Source organism: Rutilus rutilus, assembly GCF_951802725.1.
Source record: "Rutilus rutilus genome assembly, chromosome: 10".
NCBI classification, from domain to species: Eukaryota; Metazoa; Chordata; class Actinopteri; order Cypriniformes; family Leuciscidae; genus Rutilus; species Rutilus rutilus.
Genome location: NC_140215.1, coordinates 36,513,101 through 36,530,741, shown reverse-complemented (window position 1 = coordinate 36,530,741; position 17,641 = coordinate 36,513,101). Strand labels below are relative to the sequence as shown.

Here is a 17,641-nt window from a genome sequence, read left to right as displayed (position 1 = left end):
GATTTCATCTGATTTACTTATATGCAGTTGGCAAATTTTTAAAGGGATACTCCACTTTAAAATGAAAATTCTGTCATCATATACTCACCCTCATGTTGTTTCAATCCTTTATGAATTTCTTTCTTCTGCTGAACAGAAAGGAAGATATTTAGAAGAATATCAGTAACCAGACAGTTTCTGGTCTCATTGACTTTTTTTCCTACTATGGAAGTCAATGAGACCAGAAACTGTCTGGTTACTGATATTCTTCTAAATATCTTCCTTTCTGTTCAGCAGAAGAATTCATACAGGATTGAAACAACATGAGGGTGAGTATATGATGACAGAATTTTCATTTTAAAGTGGAGTATCCCTTTAAATTGTACACAGTGCAGAAGCCGGTTCGAGGATTACTAGCTGTCAGAATATCACTGACCTTTATGAAGACTGTTCATTTTCCTACAGGATTTGAAAGAGCAGTTATAAAGCAATGACATTGTAAGACCGTGCATTTACATTAATTGTGAACTGTCTGGGCCTGTTGTTTGTGAACAAATCATAACATATTATTGCAAATGAACAAAGTTGAGTCAAATATGTTTCTAGAACAGTGATTAAAATGTTGAAAATTGGCAGGAATATGCTTTTGTATATGAACTCTGGTGGTGATTCACTCAAAAAACTTTTAATATTATTTACTCATTTTTTTTTGGTGAAAATTTTTACACTTAGAATATTGATTAGATTTTTAAGCAGTGAAATAAATTACATACACTGTATTAATTGAGTAAATGTAAGTAAAACTAATTAAATAGATCTGAGTAACTGCATTTGGTACATTAACAAATAAAATTGAGTAGAAAAAATTTGGGGAGAACATTTAAAAACAATTATTTATGAGTAATATTAACTGTGTTTATATGCCAGTAATATTAACTTTTTTATTTCCTCTAAACCTCTGTAAAAAATATTCCATACAACCACCGGTATAACTACATGACATTGGCCTTTATTGTCGATGAGTAGCCTACAGCAATACAGCGTATTTTATAATCTTTTTAACACGTATACAATATTTAAACTCATGTAAGAAACATTTTCTAAGTAAAAAGTAAACATTTAGGCCTAAACATTAAAGTAATTCAAGTGTAATCAACCGGTCTGTTATCCAGTATCCACCGGATCAGCGCTGGTTCCCAAGCCGGAGATGGACTCGCCTCTGCGGGGAAGCCTCTAACTTTACACCGCCGTCCTGCGTCACTCACAGCCGAAAGATGCTGCGACGCGACTGACTCCATAACCTGCCAATAAACAAATAGTGCACAGTTCTGAGGACATTTTATCATCCAAATTAGTTATATTCATTATCTTTAGGAATATAGTCGTGTGTTTATACAAGGCGTTACAATCATGCGAAAAGGCAGACGCGAGCCGACACTCGGTGAGTAACATTGTATGTTCTTTCGCATTAAATAAAATGATTTAAAGCACATTAATGATTATACAGATCAAATAAAACATGCACACACCTGAATTTCACAGAGGAAATGCACCAATTCTGCGCCGCTGAGAAGAGAAGAGGAGAACTCTCTGAAGACTGAAGAGAATTCAAACAGCGCGCGCTCACTCAACCGCTGAGCTGTGGTCTCGTCACGTCAGAGTGGAGGGGGGAGGGGGGAGGTGCGCGCATTGTTTTAATAGGCCTATTGAGTAAACTTAATTTCTTATGCGTGTTAAATATTAATAATATTGATTTTATTTAAGTAATATTTGTGGTTCTTGAAACAGATCATTTTAATTATCCATTCTCAAATATGGTGATGGAAATTTCACAAATATATTAGCTCAGTGTATTTTAAATAAATAATTGGTTAGTCAAATACTAAATTATTTTAGTGAAAAACTTCAAACTTAAATATAACTGTAAATTTCAGACAAAATTAATTGTTGGAGTTTTAGTCAATTAGCCTATTTCGGTATGTTCAACTCAAGTAAATGATATTCAGAGATTTTTTTTAAGTGAATAAAGTTAATTATTGCTGTGATATTTACTAAGCCACTGAATTATTTTTTTTAGAATTTATTTTTTATTTTACCCATAAGAATCACTTCGACATTTAGGAAAGTTATGTTAAGAATAGAACTGCATGTTGTATACAATAGTACTGTGATAATGTTTAGAGAAATTTTCACAAATGAAAATGAAATCTGGTGATGCAGGATTTAAAATGAAAACTATTTATATGTGAAATATGCAACTGTATCTTGTAGAACACACTCTAATAAATGTGTGCTTGTGTGCGAAGTTTAAATGTTGTGTTTCATCTAAGGCTGATTATACAGTATATACAGTAACCATGATTGACTACAGGCATAGGGCTTGACTTAGGACAAGATAAGAACAAGCATGAGTGAAGTACAGCCTTACACTGATTGGTAAACTGCACTGTGTTTTATACACATCCATGTTGGACATTCATATTAAATTAGCATTATTTTCCTATGTTTTTACATCATGAAAATCTATATGGCTTCAGTTGTATGTAGGACATATATGACATAATATGATTAAAAATACACTAATATTATACAATTTATATATGTGGTTTTTGCAGCATATATGTCCCTTACAATATTCTGTTGGAACATATAAGAATCACAGGAGTTTTTAGCAAACCTTTTCCATATGGGTGGTGAAGAGTTTGACCACTTGAGCCACTAAAATGTTTGTGTTTGAAACTCCATTTAACTTTTTTCCAATATGCAGTAATGCCTTTGGGAGTGCATAATGCACCTGCCATGTTCCAGCACTTACTTGGATGACATTATGATTGATTCTGACTGTTAAAATGAACATCTGGTCACTGTATCAGTGTTTGAATGCCTCTCTCATGCTGAACCTTTGTTTCATTGGCCGTGTGCATTGATGCTTTCAGTGTACGGTCAGTAAAACCAGGGCAAAAATCAGGCATACCAAGAGATTCTTCTTCAGTTGTATTGCCAGAGATGGACATGAGAACTGTGTGAGGGTGTGATGAAGACGAGAACGTGTGTTCAAGTCAAGCAGGTTGAGTTAACAAGCATTGCTGGTTCCATCTCTATGCCAGCTGTATGTTCACAGATATGTTGTATGGATATGTGTAGACACTTGTTTAGACACACTATTTGAGTTTTAGCTTTTTGTATGTTGGACTTTCTCTACTGTAAAAAGACAAGAAGCATATTACACAGTTTGGGATTTACTATTTTTCAGCTCGTGGAAAAGTGGAGCATTTCTGATTCCATAAATAGTTTTAAACTACAAAACTTCTCACTTGTTTTCCTTTCTATTGTAGAATTTGAATGTTGACCCGGAGAAGCTGTTCACCAAGCTTGAGCGGATCGGGAAGGGGTCCTTTGGAGAAGTCTTCAAAGGCATTGACAATGGCACGCAACAGGTAGTTGCTATCAAGATCATCGACCTGGAGGAGGCTGAAGATGAAGTGGAGGACATCCAACAGGAGATTACAGTTCTCAGCCAGTGTGACAGCCCCTTCATCACCAAATACTATGGCTCGTATCTGAAGGTGAGTCCCGTGCACTGCTAGTGTGGAGCAGTTTAATGTGTGTCAGGCAGCTCGTGGTGACAAGCTGTATTATGTAATGTTGTTACGTGACCAAACAGATGATCACTTCATGCATGTTGGTGATTTGAACTGCTCTCCAACATAATTGTGTCTTTGCAGAAAGGATAGGCAGTGATTTTAACCTTGGGCAATGATATTTTCATTTTAACACTGTTAACACTGCATATGTCAGTTAGTGTTTGAATTTAATTGTTTAAAACTATTGTATGCTGATGTTGTTTCTGAGAAGTAAAGTTTTTAATTTTGTGGCTTGAACACCAGAAGAACTTACACTTTGGTTGATTCACTCAAGAGGTGTTTTCTTTCTCGAGAGCGTTTTGTAGGACTTTTGCACTTGCTATTCAATCAGCCAATGTATGAAAATTGCACAGGGTTGGCTGGCATTCTTGAGGCTCTTCCATATGCCAGGGATCCCATCGTTCCTGAATCACTTTTTGTGGTCTGATACCCTTTACGGCTAATGGGAAAACTGGACGGATGAGTGACATTTCATAAAATTTATAATTACAGGTTTGGTACAGTTTTAGAGGTTTTAAAAATCAATGCTACTCATCAGACAAAAAGACAAGACTCACCAGTAATAAGTCAGTTCAAATTGGAAATATTTGATGTCTCTTCCAGGACACAAAACTATGGATCATCATGGAATATTTAGGAGGGGGCTCAGCTCTGGATTTGGTAAGAATTTTAATTCCCTTAACTTTACTAATAATGGTTCATATGGTCACCTTGGTATTTACAAAAATGCATAATTTAAAACAATAAATATAAAAAAAGTGTATATTTTCCTGCTGTTAACACACCTATCGGACACACCTAATTCAGGTCTTGCAGTCTCTACTAATGAGCTGATGAGTTGAAACAGGTCTGCTGGAACAGGTAGACATGCAAAATGTGTGATGATTCCCAAATCAAGACCAGGACAAGTTTGGGAAATGGTGAACACGATTTCAGCAAGTACAGCATCAAAATCTTTGTTGATCCTGGAAAATATTCCAATTAACCAATCAGATTTGAGGAACAAAGTTTAGAGTTTGTCAAGTTTAGGTTCACAACCAGGGTTAGGTGCTTCTACATCAGTGTTATTCACCTATCATCATGAGTTATAGGTAGGGTTAGGTTTAGAGGTAGGGACAGGGTTAGGACTTGGGACAGGAGTGTTGTTCCAGCATCAACAAAATATGCTGATCCTGTCATGACAATGATGTACTAAAAATGAAAAGGTTTTTCCTTTGCATTTTTCACACAGATGACAAGGTTGTCAAAACGAGCCCCTTTCACACTGATCTGTGAAAACTACTAAAAACACTGTATTATGCTTTCCAGGCCAGTAGATGTAATTTTGCAAAGAAACACTACGCCTATTGACTGAACATGTAATACGCATGCGCATGACGTTACTGTGTTCACAAATTTGCCTTGTTGTTTGCATGGAGATGATAATGGTATTGTTTTCAAAAATGTGCACTTTAAAACCTGTTTTCAAAATTTTATTTAGGCCCCAAAACGCTGTTGTTGTGTAAATGAACGGCTGGTTAAGCTTGTCTGGTTAAGCTGACCTCTGGTCCAAATGATTGCTTTTTTACACCTGTCCCATAGACCCTCCACCACTGCACATTTTGGATGTCTCACTCATCTAACATACCTGATTCAACTCATCAGCTCATTATAGAGACTGCAAGACCCGAAATGGTTGTGTCCAACATGTGCAGTTTTGACGGCTCTCCAGGAAAGATTGTTTTAGGACATGGGTTTTCATTTTAGACAATTCTACAATCCATCTAGTACAGATGACAAGTTGGTGTGGTGACTTTGTTATAATAAAAAATAAAAAAATCACTAGGACTGGTGTAGCCAACCCTAGTCCTGGAGGACTCCCTTCCTGCAGACTTCAGTTCAACCCTGCTCCAACACACCTGCCTGTTATTAATTATTAATCCTAAGCATCTTAATTAGCTGCTTGAGGTGTTTTGATTTAGGGTACGTTTACACAACAACGATATGTACTGAACAAGTAATACGCATGTGCATGATGTCATCGTCTTCAGAGATTCGAGTTTTTGTTGTTTACACGCAGACCGTTTTCAAAAACTTGCACTTTGAAACCCATTTTCAAAACTTTGCATTTTCAGGAACCCAAAACACTGTAGTTGTGTAAACGAACTGCCAAAACACATAAAAAGTTTACGTAGAAAACGGTGTTGTGTGAACAGCCCCTAAAGTTGGAGCTAAACTCTGCAAGACTGTACCCCTCAAGGAGGATGGCTACCCCTGGACTAGAAATTAGTTTAGGGCTTAAAGTTGTGTTTGTCCAGAGGTTTAGAGTTGGTTTAGAGTCCAACTCTACACATGTTTATTAAGATTCTCTAAAGGTCAATTCACACCGCACAGACAAACGTCAACAAACACCTACAAACAAGTTGGCTGTTGGATTTAGAATTTTATGAAAAATAACTGTTCAACACTGACAAACACTGATTGTCAGTCAGATGAAAACAAACCCTGAGCAATGGCCACAGATGCCGTCAGGGGTAACACACTGATACGACAAAACCCAACAAACATGTTTGTTGGCGTTTGTCTGTGCGGTGTGAATTGGCCTTAACAGGTCTAAAGGTGATGATACACGGGGCAACTTTATTGACCAGTTTTGCTTGGGCACTTTCCCATTGAGAATAGGCAACACATTTCTATCTGGATACTTTAGATCGGTTGGTCTCACCTGGTTGCCAGTTGATGGCAGCATTGCCCAGCAATATTGCTCAAAAAGTTCCCCATGTATCATCACCTTAACAGGTTCTTTGATCTACAGCTGGGACCAGGAGCTCTTGATGAGTCTCATATTTCCACCATCCTCCGAGAGATCCTTAAGGGTCTGGATTACCTACATTCAGAGAAGAAAATTCACAGAGATATTAAAGGTACCTGTGAATGATGACGTGGTGCCTGCATAGTTTTCTACTATTGAAGTCTATAAATGATCTCCAGCATTTCAAGATGGAACTTCTGTTCTGAAACCTCAAATGAAGATAGCTGATGTGTGTTTGTGTGTTTTTCTCCAGCTGCCAACGTCCTGTTGTCAGAGCAGGGTGATGTGAAGCTAGCTGATTTTGGTGTGGCTGGGCAGCTCACAGACACACAGATCAAGAGGAACACGTTTGTGGGCACTCCATTCTGGATGGCACCAGAGGTCATTAAACAGTCAGAGTATGACTCAAAGGTCAGAGCCACTCACCATGTAATGCATGTCCCAAAGTCTTAGTCCTTGCCAGGCTTGGGTTAGCATTTAGATCATCGGTAGCCAACCCTGGTCATGGAGGGACATAACATACACAAAAGTGCGATTCACCTTGCTCTATTTGTTTACCACTAGCACATGCTGAAAACAATTTATTCTTCTAAACTAACTTGAAGCCTATGATTCAGTAGGTGTCATCATCATACAGTCGTACATATATGTCGTACCCAAGTTTATTAGATCCATGTCGTACAGTGTGATTTGTAATGATCTTATAGGATTGCACAGCCTGTAGCAGGTATTAGATCAAAAGAGAATGACGCGTAACATAGTATAGTCAGCCACATGTAATATCGGTCATTCAGGTTTGTATGTTTTGCAGGCAGATATCTGGTCATTGGGCATAACTGCAATTGAGCTGGCAAAAGGAGAGCCACCCCACTCTGATCTTCACCCCATGAAGGTGTTATTTCTCATCCCTAAGGAAAATTCACCCACACTGGACGGAAACTACAACAAAGCTCTCAAAGAGTTCGTAGATGTCTGTCTCAATAAAGACCCCAACTTTGTAAGTGGTGCCAAACTATTTATCACAGGGGTATCCAATCTTGTTTCTGTGGTGGTCTTCTCTGCAGAATTCAGCTCTGACCAGCTCCAACAAGACCTGCCTGGAAATTTCCGGGTATTAGCTGATTCAGGTGTACTTGGGGTTGGAGCTCAACTCTGCTGGAAGGAGGGCCTCCAGGAGCAAGATTGGATATCTCAGGGTTGTTCAAATCTGGCTCTGGAGGGCCACTGCTCTGCATAGTTTAGCTCAAACCATGACCAATCTCACCTACCTGTAATGTTCTAGTAACTCTGAAGACCTTGATTAGCATGCTCAGGTGTCTTTGATTAGGGTTTGAGCTAAACTCGGTAGAGCAGTGGCCCTCCAGAGCCAGATTTGAGTAACCCTGCTACAGAGGGAATGCACTGACGTCACTTTCCCACCGGAACACACTCCCTCAGCCTTATTGAGTGGCAAAAGAGCTTCTGCGTGACTGGATTTAATAGGGGAAACTACGAAAACGTCAGTAAAACAAACGATTGTCAGTTTAAACTAAAGGTTGGACTCTGCATAGTTTTCCTTACAATTTACCAAAGATCCAGTGATCCATGGATATTGACATGCAGCCGGGAATCATACTTCCTGACAGCCTGATTTCGACACCGGGGAAATACATAAAGCAAATTTGCCTGTGAATGCTTTATATAAATACAATATAGGTAGGTCTAAATCCATGTGATCACTTATATCAATGTTATATATCATCATATCTTCGAGCCTTAAAACTTGTATAATTTTTTGTCAGTGTTTATTTAAAAACGTCCAATTATGCAGAATATACAATGGTACATTTTTAATTGAGTATATAAATATATATAAAAATACAATATATATATAGGATATGATTTTACCCCTAAATTCAGCATACTGACACAAAATGAAAAACTGCAAGTCCACCTTTCTCTGCCTGGATCCAGTTGTTTCTGTGATTTGCAGCGATCCATTTGCTTCTCTGTTCTGTATCTTTCAGCAGTCTGTAAAAAATATACCTCAGATTTCTTGTCAAATCTAGTTGTACAGTCAATCTCAAAGCTCTTTCCCGTTTTAGATGTGTTTTGTGTGTTTTTCACGGCATTCACGCTGAAAACAAATGCTGCTACTCAGTCTTTTTGCCACTCAGTGAGTGTAACCGCAGTCACTCCGGCTGACGGTGACGTCACGCGCATATCCTCTATATAGTCTTTAGAGTTCTGCATCTATAGAGGGGTGGGTAACTGTGTCCCTCGAGGGCCACTGTCCTGCAGAGATGGGCTCCAACACTAATCAAACACACCTGCCTATAATTTTCAAGTAATCCTGAAGAAAATCTGGGTCAGATTTGTATAGGTGTGTTTGATTAGGATTGGAGCTAAACTCTGCAGGACAGTAACCCTTGAGGGCCAGAGCAGCCCACCCTTAACGTATAGTCATGAATAACCAAAAGACAATGTTTGTGTTGTCTCTGCCAGAGGCCCACGGCTAAAGAGCTTTTGAAACACAAATTTATCCTTCGATATTCCAAGAAGCCATCATACCTGACAGATCTCATAGACAAGTACAAGAGATGGAAAGTAAAACAGGCCCGTGATGAGTCCAGCTCAGATTCAGACTCGTAAGCATGCAACAAACATTGGCACATTTAGTTATATAAATATTATAATTATTTATTCACTGAGAAAATATTGTAATATTGTGTGTACATGTTCTCAGAGATGATGGTGAAGCATCTGGAGAGTCTGTGAATGATGACTGGATCTTCAACACTATCATAGACAAAGAGCCCAAACAGAAACAGAATGGAGTCAAAAAGAATGAAGAAATCATTCACAAAGAGGTGAGGAATCAGATGTGCCAGTGTCTTTGCATTAACTGCACACAACATATCAAAGCAGGAGTTGTTTATTTTAAAGACCGCATTAGGTACACTTATCAGGCAAAAGATGTTTGTGGCATTTTGAAACGATAAAAGATATAGTGTTTGTGTTTGTCAGATGTTAGTAGATCGTGTCGATAGTTCATGTGATTCTCTACACCACTGGTTGATCTGCTAGGGCACCTGTGGGAACTTGAGAACCGACTTCATAGGGTGTGTGTTCACACTTGCCATGTTTGGTTGGATTAAAATGAACTGTGGTGCGTTTGCTCTGTTAGTGCGGTTCAAGTGTGAACGCTACGATCCGGCCCACATCTGGTACGTGTTGAGTACCAGATGTGGCCCGGATCCGGACCGACACTATGTTGCTGTCTGGGAAAGCCCTTCATGAGTTCTCAGCTGGTCAAAATACCATGATATGTTGCTACGCACATACAACGAGCGCATTTATCCCAGCACATAGCATTGCTTTGGATGTTCGGTAAGTTCTGGGGCCGGTTTCACAAAGATAGACTTTGACTATGGCTTAGATATAGTAGATAGTCAGACTTCAGATAGACATCTAAATCAGACCGTTGCACAAAGCAGTTAAGACTCTGACTATCTTAAGTAGGACTACACTGCAATGCATTCTGGGTAAAATAAGACACTTTTCAAAACAAAAAACATGGCGGATTGAGTAAGCGCATTCAACCGCTCAGTGCAGTTTACCCCAGTGGAAAATATGTGTTTGATGGAGGAGTATAACAGGTACAAGGACATTTTACTTGGGAAATTTAGCGGAGAATGCAGTAACAAGAAGAAATGTTTAAATTATGAGCCATTTTCCCTTTTCTTTTGGCTTTTTGTAATATAACTGATTGTTACTGCTGGTTGCCAAGGTAACAGAGTCTTAGACCTAAGTTAGCCTGGGGGTAAGGTGTCAAATTTTTTTGGTCTAAATTAAGTCAGTCTTTATTTTTGTGAAACAGTCTAACTTGCATTAGACTAGTCTATGAGCACATTATACACTCACCTAAAGGATTATTAGGAACACCTGTTCAATTTCTCCAATCACATGGCAGTTGCTTCAATGCATTTAGGGGTGTGGTCCTGGTCAAGACAATCTCCTGAACTCCAAACTGAATGTCAGAATGGGAAAGAAAGGTGATTTAAGCAATGTTGAGCGTGGCATGGTTGTTTTGTGCCAGACGGGCCGGTCTGAGTATTTCACAATCTGCTCAGTTACTGGGATTTTCACACACAACCATTTCTAGGGTTTACAAAGAATGGTGTGAAAAGGGAAAAACATCCAGTATGCGGCAGTCCTGTGGGCGAAAATGCCTTGTTGATGCTAGAGGTCAGAGGAGAATGGGCCGACTGATTCAAGCTGATAGAAGAGCAACTTTGACTGAAATAACCACTCGTTACAACCGAGGTATGCAGCAAAGCATTTGTGAAGCCACAACACGCACAACCTTGGATGGATCCATCATGCCTTGTTACCACTGTGCAGGCTGGTGGTGGTGGTGTAATGGTGTGGGGGATGTTTTCTTGGCACACTTTAGGCCCCTTAGTGCCAATTGGGCATCGTTTAAATGCCATGGCCTACTTGAGCATTGTTTCTAACCATGTCCATCCCTTTATGACCACCATGTACCCATCCTCTGATGGCTACTTCCAGCAGGATAATGCACCATGTCACAAAGCTCGAATCATTTCAAATTGGTTTCTTGAACATGACAATGAGTTCACTGTACTAAAATGGCCCCCACAGTCACCAGATCTCAACCCAATAGAGCATCTTTGGGATGTGGAGGAACGGGAGCTTCGTGCCCTGGATGTGCATCCCACAAATCTCCATCAAGTGCAAGATGCTATCCTATCAATATGGGCCAACATTTCTAAAGAATGCTTTCAGCACCTTGTTGAATCAATGCCACGTAGAATTAAGGCAGTTCTGAAGGCGAAAGGGGGTCAAACACAGTATTAGTATGGTGTTCCTAATAATCCTTTAGGTGAGTGTAGACTTGTCTAACACTATAGACCGGTCTAAAATAGCTTTGTGAAACCGGCCCCTGTTCTGTCTCAAAATAGGCAATACGTCATAAAAGCCAACCAATCAGGTTGTGTACATTTCCCTATTCTTTTAGGTTCGGTGATAAAAATGCCAATCTGAACACTAGTGGACCAGGACTAAACCTTTTTTGTTGGGTCCGGACCAAACGAATCAAGCCAATCGAACTACAAGTGTGAATACATGCACTAAAAATCACAAAAAAACCTCCAGATTTAAACACATTGAGCAAAAATGATGAACATAAGTGAGAAGAAAAGCTCCTGCAGCCAAAGTACACACACATCTGTCTCTCTCTCACTGTTTAGGTTCCGGTTCTGGTTCCGGTTCCGGTTCCAGACAGTCCAAAAAGGTCTCCGTCCCAGTGTATGTCCTCTATCATGTCCCCGTTGTTTGCAGAGGTAAGAATTTGATTTTGTTTTCTTCATTGGCTGGCTTATATGTAGAAAACGTAGTTGTGTGGGGGTTAGGGTTAGATTCAAATGATCAGACAAATGAAAATCAGTGCATACTTAACTAACATTGCAGTATAAATTCAGTGTATCAGTCACGTGATGAATGTGTTTGTTCTGCCAGCTGAAGCGAGGTGTGTATAAGCCGGCGGTGTTAGAGGAGCTGAAGCAGGCCATGCTCCTGGCGGAAGAGACGTGTCCCGGGATCACAGACTCTATGGTGACGGGGGTGGTTCAGAGGTTAAAGAGGTATCCACAGCACCCTGTGACCGTCACATGTGTGGCTTGGGATGAGTTGTGATTCTGATGTGTGTTTTCTGCCTGACAGGTTTTCCTCTCCTCACTGACACTGCATGAAGACTCTTTCTCTGTGGGTGTGACATCTGACTCGCAGTGCACTTCAACACACACACACACTGAATGTTGTGTGTTCCTTTAGGATGATGTTGTAGCATAGTGTGTGTATGACGTGTTTTCCCAGACAGCAACATAGTGTTGTCCCAGATCTGACCCACATCTGGTACGTGTTGAATCCAGATGTACCGGATGTGGGCCGGATCTGGGCCGACACTATGTTGCTGTCTGGGTTTTGTCTTGTTATTATGGTGGGATTCTGATTAAGCCATTTACAAAATCAAATACTTGTGTGTACATAAGTGAAGAATGTGGACTGGGTTTGTTTAACAACCTTACATAATCATTTGATAACGGTTTTCCTTTCTGTGTTGATATTTCCCATAGAGGGCTGCAGAGATGACGTATTTTTGTTGGTTAACCTGTAAGTTATCATCACGCTGGTTCCCTTGACACAAACCCAGTAGGATTTTTCCATTGGCTGTTGAATTATTAAAGAAAATAAGCTCTGTGAAAAACATAAGTTTATGATTCTTACTCATTTTCTGATAATCTTAACAAACGACCACAACTATTCTGAATTTTTTAAGTCTAAATACAATCGCCAGAAGTAGAAAGCTGATGATGTTTAATGTCCCCGACAACCCCTGTAGTCCCATTTAGACACTTGTTAGCAAACGTCTTATTCCAGACAAGTAAAAGCTTTTAAAAATCACAAGGGAGGTTTACTGATGCGTTTATGTTTTAGAATAAAACATTAAGATATCTTTAGCTTGTGTTATCCACAGACCTTTAGGGCATTTAACAACCAAAAACTCATAAAAAAAAACAATGACTTCAGACCGATGGAAACAGAAGGGCTAAACTCGACTGCAGGTATTGGCCTACAAAACTACGTCATTCTCACCAGTTCTCTATTGGCCAGGATGTTGCTGAGGGTCTGGATATGTAAAACTGTCCCTTTTTTTATTTAAAAAGCCAGTAGCCTATTACATCAAAGCTGCAACTCATGCTATAGCTGTTGCTAGGCAGGCGATATCAGGGGGAGGGGCTTCTCATTCAAAAGAGCATTTGATTGGACTAAACTGGATACACCTGAAATGAGTGGCCATATCCAGTGCACAGTGAACATCTCTCAATATTTCCTGGAAGTGTAAATATATTTGTATTTATCTGTTAAAAATAAAATTGCCAACTTAGCCTACTGATGGATCAAAGCTTAGAGACATGAGCTAAAAAGGGTTTTGTGTGTATATCTGCTGTTTTTTACAGAGCTGTAATGGTGCAATAATTAAATAACCGTTGATTGTCCTTTTGCTAGCATTGCTGGTGAATACTATAATATTAAAAACAACATATTAACAGATTTGTAATTTCCTTTGTGTTATCACGTCCCTGTACTAAACTGGTTTCTGATTACTGAGTTTGTTGTTTTAAATATCCCAAAAGATCTTGCTTATTATTGTATCAATAACATGCTTGTGACTGTAAATGCATCATTAAGGTTAGAAACCATTCATTTTTTCAAGTCAGTTTAAGGGTTTTGTAATAGTTATTGTACAGCAAAATGGTACTTTAAAGCTAAAGTGTGTCACGTCTAAACCACAAGCAATCAGAATGGCAAAAAAATAAATGTTTAAGTACACGCTTGTTTTAAAAGGAAACCCATTAGATGCTTCATTTAGAGTAAACCGTAGTTGTCGTCCTCCCTGTATCTCCAGTGGATCTGAGTTACAGCACTCCTCATCGCACCTGATGATAACAGCTTTATAACGCTGTGTTATGTAACAGATTCCTATGGGATTATAGGACTATAAATCTGTGCTAAAGTTCAAATCAGGCTAACACATTTCCTAGCAGTCGCTGCTGTGATGATGACCCTTATTGGCCTGATTTGAGGAAGCAGCGGCGTCTTTAAACCTGTCTACTATAGACGAGTGTGTGTGGAGAACAGCACAACCAATCCAAAACCGCAGTGAAAACGGAGCAAATTCACACAATTTTTTAATTCTTACATCAAAAAACAAGATCAAAATTTGTCACTCTATATACAGATATTACATACAATGTTTATACACTTATTACATAATTTTTTTACACAAGAAAAATATACATAAAAATGTAAACTTTTGTATACAAAAAAATACCTTAGACAAATTAAAGACCAATAACAAAAGGTGACTAGACTATCCTATGAGTTTTTTTAGAAACGGTTCTACAGTACATTCAGTGAGTACAGGAATCAGTCAGCCATCCTAACGCAGAGTGCAAGCGGTTTCTGTCAGGCGTCTCTCTGTGCAGCGGACCCGCACACACACACACACACACACACACACACACAGTAGTAACACAGGGAGAACGTGGACTGCACGCAACATCTCAGCTCCTTAGAGAAACGGAGAGGTGGGGAGGATAACCAAAGCCGACTCTGGTTCACAAGTAACCGTGGAACATAGTGCAGGTGAAAGTGCATCCGAACACATGGAGTTTAAGGGTGATGAGCAATGACCTTGAGGTTCACTTAATCAAGGACACCTCAAAGTTAAGTAATGGCCTGTGATCATTCTGGCACTCAACAGATCTCATTCATGAAACGCCAAATAAAACCATTCTTACATAAACTCTTGCAATATCACCACTTAAATAACAATGATTCAGCTGAACCTGACAACTCATATTAGAGTGGTTTTAAACCAATTCAATGCATATTATACTGGTTTTACAAATGAATCTGATGTACGTAACAGCAGTTTCAGGAACCGTTCTAATCAATTTTCCCGTTGACGTGAGAATGAGCTGAACCGTTCTTATGTGAACAGTCACATTGGTTTTATATTCGGTGTAATAAATGATGGCGATTTGCACAATATTCATTCTGCTGGTTTTTCATGAATGAGAGCCATTATCTTTTGGACTCGTGAAGATTGGATCAAAGTAAGTGTGAATAAGGGTCATGGTTGTGGTTTTATGTTTCTGAGCGACCACTGACTGTTACTTTTTAATAGCTATCAAAAATACTGTTGCACATGATCACAGTCTCTTCGTCAGGATAAAAAGACACAGATACACAACATCAATCAATAAAAATGAGTTTTGATAGCCATTAAAACTACCAAATCCCATTAAATGCTTCAGTTCCATCAAGTATTTTGCAAATGACTTAGTTTTTTCTCTTTTTTTAAATCTCTTGCCACTCAATTCAACCAATAAAACCCAATCTCGAGGTTTCTATCCTATAAATATATTTAAATACTTAACAATATAAGATCATCGTTCAGTGTTTGAAATCTACCCGAAACCTTGGCTTTACGGTGGAAACAGAAACAGAAACCTGCAGGGAACACTGGTCCCACGTGGCGTAAGGCTGACTTACGGTGGCTGACAATGGCTGAGTTTGAACCTGACACTTCAGTGGAAGTCTGGAGGAGAACCATCAGGTTGCACAAACCATTCTCCAAAGAAATTGCACCAAATGTCCGCACAGCAAAGGCAGGGTCAATTGAGTTGACGTCCACCCCCCCCCTCCCGCCCGCCAGTTCTACTGTACTCTGAAACATGGCCACCAGGGGCTCTTGTATTAGAAAGACCAAACGAGGCTCTAAACTGATTAAGCACCATAAAGAAGAACTAACGGTTTAACCCATAGCCTATATTTGGCAAAAGAATTACCTCAAAGTGTCATTATTCTGTTTTCTCTTCGCTGAATGAGTTCCATGTCAGTGTTTCTACAAGATTAGCAAGCTCTAGGTGGAGCTCTTTGCCGTTAGTCGTGAAGGAGAACGAGATCCGGCTGTTTGTCACTGCGGGCCGAGGCTGCTGGGAACGAGCCACGCCTGAAGACCGGCTCTGCTGAGGAGATTATTGCTTTAATTAACCGTGTGATGATGTGAGCAGTCCAGGCCCGGTCCACTGAGCGTGTGCAAAAACCCATCAACGAATCATACTGTTCAGTCATACAGATTTGTGTCCTGATTACAAGTCGTATGGTAGATTCTCTTGAGACCACATCAAGCTTAGACCAGCCCTGATATCTGAGAGACAGGAGGTTTGTTGGCTGTTCATTCTGGGCTACTGGCGGAAAGTTGGACAAGCTTGGGTTTTGTTTTTTTATACCTGGTATTCATCTTGGGTGACCCAAACACACTTTCAGAGATGCCACATTACACATCCATCCTGGACAACAGAGAAGGTCCACCTTCTCACGCAATGCTTAATCTCTCGGACAACATTTTGCGAGCAAGGTACAACTATAAAGGCGGCATTAACCGAAATTGTGACCAAATTTGTCTTCTGCATTGCGACGTATATCAGAGTGAAACGGCTTTTTGAAGGGCAGGACTTGATTTTGTCCGTTGGGAATTGATTGTTGTCGTTTGCTAATTGCTGCGATCTTACGCGAGTGACAGATTGCTGGAGAAAATGATTGTTCCTCCTTTTCACCATTGCACACGTAATCAGAGAAGAGATTTCCCACTACTGTTTGCCTGGTAACGTTTGTGAAGGACATTCATCATGCAGAAAAGTCTACATATAAATGGAATCAGTACATAAAATGCCTAATATTAAAGATGAACGAGAAACAGCAATTTATCTGCAGCAAAAGGGCAAACGCCGGTCTATCTGGGCTCACGTAACTCGCTGCTTAACTACCATAGTACGATGCATCGTTGAAGAAATCAACTAGCTAGTCACGACTGTTTCCCGAGACCGTATTGGTTAATGATGTCATGCAGGTGGTGTGAGTAATAACTACTTTTAATGAATCTGTTTGAGATCGAATGTTTTGAGAATCTAGATGTTTAGCTATAAGGACATGGCATATGAGGACTAATTCTCCTTGTTCTGTTATTTTGCTTTATTTCCAGATTCAATCATAGGCTCGTTCTTACGCACTAGAGCACGTTCCCACATGCGCTGTCTTCGATAACTGCGCTTTAAATCTCTTGACAAACTAAAAGACGTAAAGGACATTTGTATGTACTCTAAATAAAAGATATAGATTGTACTGAATGTCAGCTTGCTCCACTCCTATTGGTTGTCGCTCCCGAAAGTCGCTCTTGATTTGCATAAAGTATCTCAACTTTGTTGCGTCGCTGGACACGCCTACATCCTCGTGTCACTGGAAATCACCAGCTGTCCATCGAAATGAGTGGGATTGTGTCGCTGCTAATGTGAACACACGATATAGTCATGAAATCACTGACCTACCCTCGACAAAACCCTTCAGCAGGTCACAGGAGATGCATGTTAACACCTGGTGTAAAGGAGAATTCCTCAGCTGAACACTCGTGATCAGATCACCCGAGACAGATGCTAGTACCAAGTATAAACCAGAGTCTTGTCCTCCTTTTTCTCCAGCCAACACACACACACACACACACAAGCTTCCTAAAGCCCTAAGTATACTTCGTCCATCCGCGTTCATGCAGCCTCATTTCTGTGGCAACAGCGCATGTGTGAGTGACTTGATCACTTGA

At 39.8% G+C, this 17,641-nt stretch overlaps 1 protein-coding gene across 1 annotated transcript in view; it reads left to right on the top strand.

Annotated features, from left to right (window-relative positions):
• Positions 1 to 13,606, top strand: part of stk24a (serine/threonine kinase 24a) — a 14,608-nt gene extending 1,002 nt beyond the window's left edge. The window contains exons 2-11 of the mRNA XM_084421830.1: positions 3,315 to 3,545; positions 4,227 to 4,283; positions 6,418 to 6,526; positions 6,668 to 6,825; positions 7,226 to 7,411; positions 8,899 to 9,041; positions 9,140 to 9,263; positions 11,667 to 11,759; positions 11,935 to 12,059; positions 12,139 to 13,606. Of these exons, the coding sequence (XP_084277956.1) occupies positions 3,315 to 3,545; positions 4,227 to 4,283; positions 6,418 to 6,526; positions 6,668 to 6,825; positions 7,226 to 7,411; positions 8,899 to 9,041; positions 9,140 to 9,263; positions 11,667 to 11,759; positions 11,935 to 12,059; positions 12,139 to 12,157 (1,245 nt within the window). The 3' untranslated portion in view covers positions 12,158 to 13,606. The remainder of the gene's footprint in view (positions 1 to 3,314; positions 3,546 to 4,226; positions 4,284 to 6,417; positions 6,527 to 6,667; positions 6,826 to 7,225; positions 7,412 to 8,898; positions 9,042 to 9,139; positions 9,264 to 11,666; positions 11,760 to 11,934; positions 12,060 to 12,138) is intronic.
• Positions 13,607 to 17,641: the final 4,035 nt, after the last annotated feature.